The sequence below is a fragment of the Takifugu rubripes genome, chromosome 9 (assembly GCF_901000725.2).
Source record: "Takifugu rubripes chromosome 9, fTakRub1.2, whole genome shotgun sequence".
Classification (NCBI taxonomy): Eukaryota; Metazoa; Chordata; class Actinopteri; order Tetraodontiformes; family Tetraodontidae; genus Takifugu; species Takifugu rubripes.
In genome coordinates, this window is record NC_042293.1 from 2,613,228 (window position 1) to 2,624,476 (window position 11,249).

At 47.7% G+C, this 11,249-nt stretch overlaps 1 protein-coding gene across 3 annotated transcripts in view; it reads left to right on the plus strand.

Moving 5' to 3' along the window:
- The window catches only part of sema3ab (sema domain, immunoglobulin domain (Ig), short basic domain, secreted, (semaphorin) 3Ab), a 30,398-nt gene extending 25,673 nt beyond the window's left edge, over window positions 1-4,725 (plus strand). For all 3 annotated transcript variants that reach the window (XM_029842295.1, XM_003967150.3, XM_029842296.1), the window contains 5 exons: window positions 90-131; window positions 503-660; window positions 1,182-1,249; window positions 1,667-1,812; window positions 2,046-4,725. In XM_029842295.1, coding sequence (XP_029698155.1) covers window positions 90-131; window positions 503-660; window positions 1,182-1,249; window positions 1,667-1,812; window positions 2,046-2,564 — 933 coding nt within the window. In that variant the 3' untranslated portion in view covers window positions 2,565-4,725. The remainder of the gene's footprint in view (window positions 1-89; window positions 132-502; window positions 661-1,181; window positions 1,250-1,666; window positions 1,813-2,045) is intronic.
- Window positions 4,726-11,249: the final 6,524 nt, after the last annotated feature.

Consider the following 11,249-nt stretch of genomic DNA (forward strand, 5'->3'; position numbering starts at 1 on the left):
CGTTCATCTCATTTCACTTGTATTACATCTGTATCAGGAAAACCCTTTCTGATCCATCGGTTTTATTGTCACCTTGGTATTTCTGACAGGAACCCACCACCATTAGAGCAATGGAGCTTTCAACGAAACAGGTATTTATTCCGTTTTAATCTGAGGGGGTGAAATACGACCTCGGTAGATGAGATTAAGCTCCGGGGAACGGCCCTTGGTCAGCCGGTGCATCGAAAAGACACCAGCCACGAATATGAGTAACAGTTCAAATCGGGTGAAACTGAACAAAGACAGTGGAAGAAAATAGAGCGGGAAAAAATAACAAAGATGTCAGCATTGGAGGAGCATTTACATTGTCATCAACTTTATAAACACAGGTCATTTAATGACAGGCATGAGGCAGCCGAGCACCTGGGGTAGTGACACATGACTGAATTCCTGCCTTTACTGACAGAAACACCTGTCCAGACCCCTTTCCCCAGTTGACATCTCTATTTTTCAACCCGCGCAGCAACAACTGTACCTGGGCTCAGACTCTGGCGTGTCCCAGATGCCCCTGCATCGCTGCGAGGTTTACGGGAAGGCCTGTGCCGAATGCTGCCTGGCAAGGGACCCTTACTGCGCGTGGGACGGCACCGAATGCTCCAGATATTTTCCCATGGCGAAGAGGTGCTCGATCCACGCTCCACATTCACACTATAAACACTATGTTGTAGTAGAAGCGGCGATATCTCCGGGGTTGTGTCAGTAGTGACCCTCGTCTATTCATGTACTCTGCGTTCTCGGCGCCGCCTCCCACACAGAACCTCACGGGGGTTTATTGATTTCGATGGTAGCCGCACAGCAGCGCGTTTCTTGCTGTGTGTTAGATCCCAGAGTCCTGCAAATGTGGGCAGAAGGAAAAGAAAACAACGCGTTCTCCTTTTGCCGCAACGCAGCAGGGAAGAACTGTTGACAGCAAATCCTGTCAGCGGTTCGGCTGATGCTTCTGTGTCTGCGCTGACAGCCAGAGATGATTGATTAGGTGTGAATTCTTCTGCCGTCCACAACCTACAATTAAAACTGGCCTCCGATTCCACAAGCTGCTGCCGTTTATCAGCTTTGGGGTCCTCGTTGTCTCCCAACTGAACGCACACACAGATTTCCCATCACTTGTAAAGAGACGCGCGCTGTTCTTTGGGTTTCTGCAGGAGGACGAGGAGACAGGACATCAGGAACGGCGACCCGCTCACGCAGTGTTCCGACCTGCAGCATCACGGTACACAAACAAAAGCTCTTTGAAATAACACAAAAGTGAAGTTCTGGTGGGAAAAGAAGGGTCAGGCTTTGCATAGCTTGTAATTAACATGGTCGGGATTCTAAGTCTCCTCGCTGTTGCACTGTGGGCCCGTCTGCTGCCAGGTCTGTGGTCCAACGCCTCAAAACCAGCCTGTTGGTCACAAATATGGCCTTTAACTCTTTAAAAGACAAAAAGAAAGAGGGCAAAATAGCACGAGTACCAGGAAACAGTCAAGCTAATGTGATATGTGCAGTTCTCTGGATCAAAGAACTGTATAAAGGGAATAACCCACTGTAGTTAGGGCAAACCCATGTATCCTCCTGCATCCTCCAACTCATGACCGAGCGTTGTGTGACACTGTAATATTCTCACACTCGCACTTTTCCTCCAAACTAGATGAGCTAAATGGGGAGACGACGCTCTTGGATAAAACCGTCTATGGCGTGGAGAACAGCAGCACTTTTCTGGAGTGCAGTCCCAAATCTCAGAGAGCTGTGATATACTGGCAGTACCAGCAGTCTGCTGACAGCCACAAGCAGGAGGTTGGTACCCCTCACATGCACCGCTGGAATAAATTCAGATAAATTATGCCGTCATAGCAGGTGTTTGATGACGTGGTCCCTCGGCATTTTGTATTGGAGGTACTGTAATATTCCTTTGTTATTTCTTCAGCTGTGTCATTCTATGTAATTATACATGTCTTGTTTAAAGGGGGCCGTTGTATTTTATAATTAGCTGTGTCCTTCACATGACTGCCTCCAACTTCTCATTTCAGATCAAATCTGAAGAGCGCATCATCCTCACAGCCCAGGGCTTGCTGATTCGCACGCTTAGCAAGAAGGATTCTGGGATGTATATGTGCCTGGCAGTGGAGCACGGATTCATGCAGACCCTTCTGAAGGTCACCTTGGAGGTCATTGACACCGAGCGCCTGCAGGATCTGCTACATCGCGAAGAAGAGGAAGCCAGCCCGCCCGCCCAGGACCGCTCCCCGCCTCAGGAGGGTCCCACCCAAAAGCTGTGGTACAGAGACTTCCTGTCGCTGGTGAACCACCCCACTTTGAACAGTGTGGACGAGTTCTGCGAGCAGGTTTGGAAAAGGGAGAGGAAGCACAAGAGGCAAAAAGCTCACCTGGTGCAGCAGCAGCAGCAGCAGCAGCAGAAGGTTACGGCGAACGCTCACAGCCACATGCATCCTCAGGGGCTCACGGCCAAGTGGAAACACCTGCAGGAGCGGCAGAAGGGACGGAACCGCAGGACACACGAGCTTGAGAGGGCCCCCCGCAGCGTCTGAAACATAAACACTGACTTTTAATAGCCAAAATGTGAAACCACACCAAGATATCATTCTGTAACTAAAGACCTAACCCCTCATTTCCCCAAATACAGACACCCCCACCTTCCTCCCCCACAAAGACTGGAAACCTCCAACTGATATTCTGATCTGCCAAATGGTATATTCCACGCGTGGGCAGCCGTGTTTACAGTTAGTCGGTGCTGAAGACTGCAGGAAACGGGATGTGCGATCTTGCCAAACCATTGGAGCATATTATCTCAGCTGCCCTCCGTGGCCCCAACGCAGCGGGACCGACCAGCACAAGAGCTGGATACACAGAAGAGCCCAAATATGGCCGAGTGTCAGCCTCCCATCGCTTAGATGTCAGCCTGAGACAAATCTAAACGCATACAAACTTTCCTACTTCACAAATAAGGCAGCAGAGGGCTGAGGGACTGAAAAGACGTGGAGACTGGGTGGACTTTGGGTGGATTCAAAAGCACAAACTACAGGAAGTGATGATCCTGCCAGGAACAGGACGGTTCTTTTGGGGTTTTACGTGCGCTTAAATCAGTCAGCAAGAGGACAAAGATGCCTGAGCACTGCAAGAAACAGCCACTCCTTGTATAAAAAAGTAAGGATATGTAGCTAATGTGTGTAAATACTGCCCTCCACGGCCTCTACTCGTACTAAAGGGAACGGCCCGTCTGGCCGTTTATGTCTTTTCCCTGGATAGACATTTATTTAAGGTCTTTGGAGGGCAGGCACGAACTGGGAGACTTCCTGCTTGTGTTCTTGCACGTGCTGTAGATAAGCTTTTCAAAGAAACTCTGGTTTTGTTACTCAGTTTTGTGTTTTCTTGATCGCTGATGTCAGCTGTCACATCCGTCTGGCCGGCTCAGCGTGTATAAAATGCCACGTGAGGTTCCTCCAGGTTTCCTTTGAACACACCCTCGTTTCCACTTGTATTTATTAATATGAATCTGTGTACAATAGTTTTCAATGAGCAGACTATTTATCTCTTTATTAAATTAAATAAATCTATATCACCCACTTCTAAAACAGCCACAGCATTAGTGCAAAGAGTGGCAGCCGATGCCACTACATAGTAATTACATGCATAACATATCAGATGCTTTGAGCAATAAGCTAATGGTATATGCACGCACCGTATTTCTCTCCACATTCCTTTAAATCAGCATATTTTTGACAGGCTTCCCAGCGTCATGTCATAAGAAAAGTATGGGGGAATCCTTCTAGTAATCCCTAATTGTATGAAGCACAAACAGAAACACATGGAATGTAGCTGATGTCCCTGTGTAAATATGAAAATAATGTCCTATGTTCCAGACCCGTGACTCTGTGTGTTAGTGCATGTGAATGCTATGCTATTGTAGTAGTCCCGCTTTTGCAGAAGCAATGATAGCGTGCCGTCACCGTCAGTGTGTTGTTTCCTCATTTGGTGCAGAATATGAACTATATTTCAAATCTGTACATATTTTTCCTCTTAGACACACTAAAAAAGTGGAAATAATAAAGTAGATATTTGTTACGAGGACTAAAAACGTCCGGGGAGCTGCGGACGACACTAAATGAGCTACAGTCAGTGATCTACGCTGCGATACCACAACCGCCACAGCACGTCAGTATGTGGAGGACCTCGTCCACTCAGTGTTTTTCAAACGAAAGAGGCTGGAAAATCTATTTTCAGGCTAAGCTAGATTACCTTTCAGTGGAGAAGGGTAAAACTGATAAGATAAGCATAGAGAAGAATGGGCGCCTCGCTGATGGCGACAGCGAGGAAATCAAGTGCTGCTGCTTTCGGGCATGATGATGGTGGTGATGTATTCTACTGATCTAATAAATGTCTCTTCGTGAATTGCTGCTTTCATTAAATCTGTTCTTTGAGGCCGGCTGATAGGATTAATATGACTGTACGGAGTTAGTTCAAATTATGCCGCTCCAAATGAGAATGATGAAGTTCCATTACTGATGTGTATCTGACTGATTTAGATTTGGTCATGGTAGATACAAAAGGTCCAGCTGATGGTTTATTTAGCTGCACCTATTAGCATTATGACCAATATATATATTTAGATATATCCAAAGCCAAACTTGTGTGATCTCTGCTGCCTTTAACATGTACCGAAGGTAAATCTGTGTGTAAAGAATTGTATCTGAGGTCCTGTGTGTGCGTGTGTGTGTGCGTGTGTGTGTGTGTGTGTGTGTGTGACAGCAGGGTCAAAACTGTGTTACCTTTGACCCAACCACGTTAAAGACCTCATGTGTGTTTCACCACCCCCCTCTAGTGGTCACGTGTACGGTAACGTAGACCTTTATTCACTCCTTTTTGACCTATGCTATCTGACAAAACTCCTGACAAGTAAAATAAAATTTAGTCCCTCACTGTGGTCACACAGGCTCACCCACAACACGCACGCACTGACACGGAAACTGTAATAGCATGAATCAGAGATTCATTTTTTGGTGCGCATATGGATCCAATTCATGTGTTTATGTAGCAAATGCAAATGCAGAGCAGTCTTGAGGGGTGACTATGCGTGGAGGATTGCAGGAGAAAGTTTTTGTTGGACCTTCACGAAGGTTTTTGTTCGACTCCCCCCGTAGTCATGGACGCAGCAGAGAGCGTGACTGCCCTCTAGTGGCGGAACTGCGCACTGCTCAACACAGCTGAGCTCGATGCTCGGGGTGGAAAATAGCAGCTCCCTTTTTGACTCACCGCCAAAAGCATGGATGAGTGAGAGCGGCCTCTCTGAACCCTAAATGACTGCTCACCACACCCAATGGAAAAACTGACATGTGAGTGACAGAGCACAAGAGAGTGGAGAATACAGGGGAGTTAATGCCTTTCTGCTGCTGATTTTGATTGTGTGGAAACCAGTGCCGTGCTCCACACGCCAACGTTTTATTAAACCCACATTTCAACGCTCTCCCTCATTACTGAATTCTGCTCGGCTCCCTGAACTGTTATTCTCTGAATTTATGAACAGGAAGGACCACAGAGGGCAAAATTGGAATGGCGGAATTTGATTTTCAAAGACACTCGGGGCGTGATTACTCACCTGGTCCGTTCCCTCTCACTAAAACTCCTCACCTCGCTGCAGCTTCTTGACAGAGGTGTGAGTTAACATTCATCTGGCAGGCAGCTGACAGTGCAACAGGCTCTCTACCGTCGCGGAGGCTTGCAGGGAAGAAATGGAGCACAGACAAAGTCATTTATTACACGCTGTCGACATTGCAGAGGCTAAAAGCTGCGCTAGGCCCCGTAGGGTTCTGCAGGAGACATGCACTCACACGTAAATGATGGGTGTCTCTCTAATCTAATCCAGTCAACCACAACACGTCTGACATTTACCCATGACACAGGTGACCCCTCACAACTCCCCGGTCGTTAGCCCAGGAAGAAATAGCGTTCATAGAGCCCCGTGTCAGCACATCTTGACAGTTCCTGCCCTATGTCCTCCACATGTGGAAGATGAAGACAGCCACACCTGTCTCAAAGTCAGCTTCAATAATAGAGCCATTGATGGACCTAGGATGAGAGACGCTGTCCTTTTCTGGAAAAAATCAGGATGTTTGGAATTGAACACAGAATTGGATTGAACATTTGTTAAAACGACACTCTTAAGTTTAAAAATCTGATCTTGTGTGAATTCCAAAGCATTCTTGTCGCAAATGCTAGTCAAAGACAAAAAGGAATCTTTTAGCACAGGAGAACGCGTCAAACTCGTTCTTTGGACAGCTGCAGAACAACATTTCCAGACTCTATCAGATTGCTAATGTTTATTTGCAAATTTTCGTGCAGTTGAAAACTTCACGCGCGGCTCGCCTCCAAATACACAATTACGCTGTGGCTGTAGTTGATCCATGGTGTTCTGTCTGTTTGAGCACTTTTTAAATTGTTTATCCACTGGCAGCAACATCCAAAGCTAGTAAATCGTTATGCATGTGTCTGTGTGTGTGTGTGTGTGTGTGTGTGTGTGTGTGTGTGCAGTTCGCTGTGGTGATATGCTAGTGTGAAATGTGGAGAAAGGCTTTGACAGGTAACAGCTAATGCTTAGACTGATGGTAGGTTTTGATTAGCTCTGAAAATGGATAAATGGCCTCCAGCTTGACCTTCGCATGCTCTGCTGCGGGGCAAAGGTCAGCTCCCCAAAGGTTAAGCCTGCCGTGCGTCAGGCTGGCTACTTCGCTGCTCCATTCCACACATCTAATGTGTTGGAAGCGGCCATGTTCAAGCAACGTTTGTCTGCGACGCCTGCAACACATCACGGGGTCGGGGGGATTAGCCCCCTGTCACACTGGCTCAAAACTGCTTACAGAATATCGGGAAGATTTAAGGCCAACGTGGCTGCATTAGTTTAGAGACCACAGAAACTTCGGGACGTTGTCTATGTACAAACTTTTAGATTTATCCACGCTGGGCTGGAATTAAAAATACACTTTACACATGCATAAATCCCTGTGCTCATCTGTGCCTGCTGCTCTATAAAGCCAATATTAATAAAAGAGAATGCCTGTGTCATAGAAGATCAATTATGGATTGAAGAAAACCTAAACATTTACATAAACATTTGTCCTTGTCAGCACACAAGCTCTTCAAAGCACTTAAAATAGTTTAAAACAACATTAAACACTGAAATAATAGAACCCATAAGTTACCTGTTGGCCTTTGCAGTTCAGTTATTTTTAAATTTACCTCATTTTGAGTAGATCGGCACCTCGGATCATTTACACCAGCTCTTTGGCCTCTCTTTGATTTAGAATAGCACATCTATTCTTTGCTGTCGACACATCACTAATTAGTGGTGAAGCAAAGAGATTTTCCTGTCAACACAATCTGCGTTCTTTACGCTCTTGTCTCCATTTATTCAATTTTGTTCACTTAATCCAGTCAGTGAGGCAAACAAAGTGATTCCTTCCTGGAAACATGTGAAAGCAACTGCCTTTATTGGCTGTAAAGTCCCGTCTTTAGCCCTTTATCCGCTGAGTCAGGCCGATTGTCGCCAGGGTTCTTGCGGACTCCTCGGTCCAGTCGCACTAAACCACTGGAGTGACAAACAAAGGTGCTGGAGGTTGCAGAGGCGTGAAACAGTGCAGGCTCCAGGCCGGACTTTAACCGCAGCGATGCTTTATAGCCCATCTTTGGCTGTTTATGTCATGTTTTGACTCATTTATGGGGACATTTAGCAGACTGAACGTGGACAGATGAAGCTTATTTTCAGATATCCAGATGTTTACTGTCACACTATCATGACAGACAGGCAGGCAGGCAGGCAGGCAGGCAGGCAGGCAGGCAGGCAGGCAGGCAGGCAGGCAGGCAGGCAGGCAGGCAGGCAGGCAGGCAGGCAGGCAGGCAGGCAGGCAGGCAGGCAGGCAGGCAGGCAGGCAGGCAGGCAGGCAGGCAGGCAGGCAGGCAGATAGATAGATAGATAGATAGATAGATAGATAGATAGATAGATAGATAGATAGATAGATAGATAGATAGATAGATAGATAGATAGATAGATAGATAGATAGATAGATAGATAGATCATTTTCCCAGTTCTTCAAACATGAGGATGTCCTTGGAGGAATGTGATGGAAGACTAAAAGCCATAGAGGAAGCAGTAGCATGAGGTTTCCAGACCCAGATGTTGCCTCAGCCAATCAATGGGCAGCTAATATCCGAGCCAGCCTGGCCTACCTGTTTTTGATCACCCGGAGAACTGGAGAACACAAACGCTGCACTGAGGGGCTCCACAGGAGGAAATGGAACCCATGCAGCTTCCTGAGGTACCAACGAAATCCACCAGAGCGCTGAAATGATGCCCATCAGATGTTTGCGCTCTGCAGGAATGTCCAGCTATCTTCATGTTACTGGTGATCACTGACTGGGATTTCTGTCGAGCCAACTCCCACGCTGAAAATCCGGGTATGCTGAAAGTGTTTGGCATGATGGCCCTCGGGGCCAGACCGTTGCTGCGAAGCACAACAGACACTGGCGCTCCGGATAATATGGAGGAAATAAAAGATACCGGCCCATCATTTGCCAAGAAGAAGCCTTCAGATACACCCAAAGTCTGGACATCGGGACACATTTGCTGTCAATTATCCTTATTTTGTCTGCACTTTGTTTTTCCACACCAGACCTGGGTGTTTTTTAGTGAGCGAATTCCATAAGAACTTCCAACAGTAATTCAGGACAGCTGGAAAACTAATTCTGCCACATACGCATCCTGAAATGCGGCAGAAATGGCTCCAATTAACGGAAAGGCGCACGTCTCTGTGCCAGGCTCCATGTACGACGCCTGTACAGACACAACTCTGGGTGACTTGAACGTTGCCGCTGTGATGATGGACGAGGTGCAAGTCTTTGGCCGTCAATCAGCAGCCTTCAGAGACAAAGGACGGGAAGCAAAGGAAATAAAAGTGTCCGTCATCCTCTCACAGCAACACTGGAATTGCAATATTACCAAAACGGGAATTCCTTTGTATGTGTTTACGGTGCCTCGGGGCTGTGGACCCCCGTGTGATGTTGGCCCCGCCTGAAGGAGATAATGGAGCAAATGCGGACATCTTTCTGCGCTCTTCTATAAATCTGCTCAAAGTAGTTACAAGAACTGTTGACATTGCGGCAGCTTGACGCGTTTGAAGACTCTGAGTTGAAAATCTCGGCATCCTCCACACGCTCGCCTGCTTGGTGGGCAACTGTCAGGGGCCCTGTCTCGCCCTCCATCTGGAAGACGACTTCCTCCTCGATGATTTCTTTGAAGGGTTTCATCACCAGAGAGGTGCGGGCTGAGCCAATCACAACACACCTGGCTTCTGCATCAGGGCTGACCTACGACGCCTTCGCCGCCGTCCGATTCCCCGTCCGTTCATCCGCAGTTAGCGCGAATCGCCTCCCGCTTCTCGGCGCTTCAGGAATTCAGACACAACCTCCAGGAATTGCCCCGAGACGGTCCTCGTTTGTGAGTCTTGGCCATGTTTTGTTGACGGATCAGCGTCTGGCCGATCCAGCGTCCCAGCCTCCAACGGCACAGGGTTCCACGTGATAGCCACCTGTGTAAATGGTTAGTGGGCAGTAGCTTTGGAACAGTGGACCCTCAGAGCGCTGCTTCTGTTGAGACCTGTCCTCTGACCCCGTCTGAGCGGATGGAAGCCCCGCAGGGTAAGTGCTGTCGTTCCAGGCCGGCCTATATCATGCTCGCTAAGTCAGGTTTATTGTGCTTTCATTTTTTAATTTCCTTTCTTTTCTTGCTCTATCACAGTTGGGACTGCAACTGAATGCACAAAAGGTTTGTGTGCGTGTGTGTGTGTGTGGGGGGGGGGTGCTGTCTCTGCAGGCCAAAAGGTCAAGGAAGCTTATCTTGTTCAGGGAGCATGAAACGGACACTCGCAGAAGTTGGACGTGGCTTATCCAAACAAACTCTAGACAGCGCCACTCAGTCAAACGGGCTTTCTTACACAGAGGAAATAGAGGGAGAGAGGGAGGCATCATGTGATTGGACAGGTCGAAAGCCACATTTAGGACTGGCTTTTGGCAGAATTCCTGAACCCGGATAGCCCATAGCAAATATTTCCACTGCAGCAAACCTCACATTAATACAAATGTTCAAGGAATCGCTGGAATCCCAAGGAGAAGCACAAAAAGGGACAGACCTTCAGTTTGATGGTGGAAAGAATCCAAGACGAGCAGTGAAAGAGGAAGGGGGGGGGGGTTAAAAAGCTGCCAGAGCCTCCGCTGTTCCTGTGCTGAGGAAGATTTGCGACATTTAAATGGTAGTTAATCCGACGTTGTCTTCAGAGAGAAATCTTCTGGCACACCTTTCATGGGGTCTTAAACACACTCAGGCTTTAATGCAGGATCTCCGCGGGGGGGTGGGGAAGGGGGGGTGGCAGCAGTGGTGGCGGTGGTGGGGCGGGGTGCGGCAGCTTCGTGGCGAGCTGACATTGAACAGTTGTCTCGGCCTCGACGACAGATGAGCGCCTATAATTGCACCAGGCCACAGAATAACAGAAATAGTGTACGTAGCAAGACCACCAGGCGCACATGGAGCCCTTCTGTTCTGGCGGGGAACAGGTGTAGCGTGGGAGTTATCAGAGCGCTGGGTGGCGTAGCGAGGTGGGGATGGGGGGTAGGCGTGCAACACAAACATTTCCAATTCCATATTAGCAGGTCTTCACTGACACGGTTTCCATTTGCATTTGTTCAATATTTTATATCCTAGTCGTTCATTGATTCCACCAGTCAGCAGCAGACAGGCTCCATTTAAGAGATCAGGGCAACTCGATGTCGCCGCCATGGGAAAAAGACAGAGGAACAGATGACGAAGGGCTTTATGGAAGACAGACACACGCAAGTAACTGGACTCCTGCGGGACTTTTCCTCGCGATGGAGATTAGCTTCATGTTGTTGTCATAGAGGGGTGCTAATCAGTTGCAGAAAAAATGTGGAGACATAACAAATTAGAGGTCACAAGCATGTTCATTGTTAGGATTTTACTTGAAACACAGAAATGGCAAGAGGCAGATGCTGCAAAGAATGCCCCCCCCCCCCCCCCCCATTATAATCCAATAATATTATACAATGAAGAAGGATGGACACTAATGAGCAGGTTATGCAGAACTGAACAGTATGAGAGATGGATAGACAGGAAAGCTAATATTAGACTGGGAGAGCAGAAGGAAATTGCCACG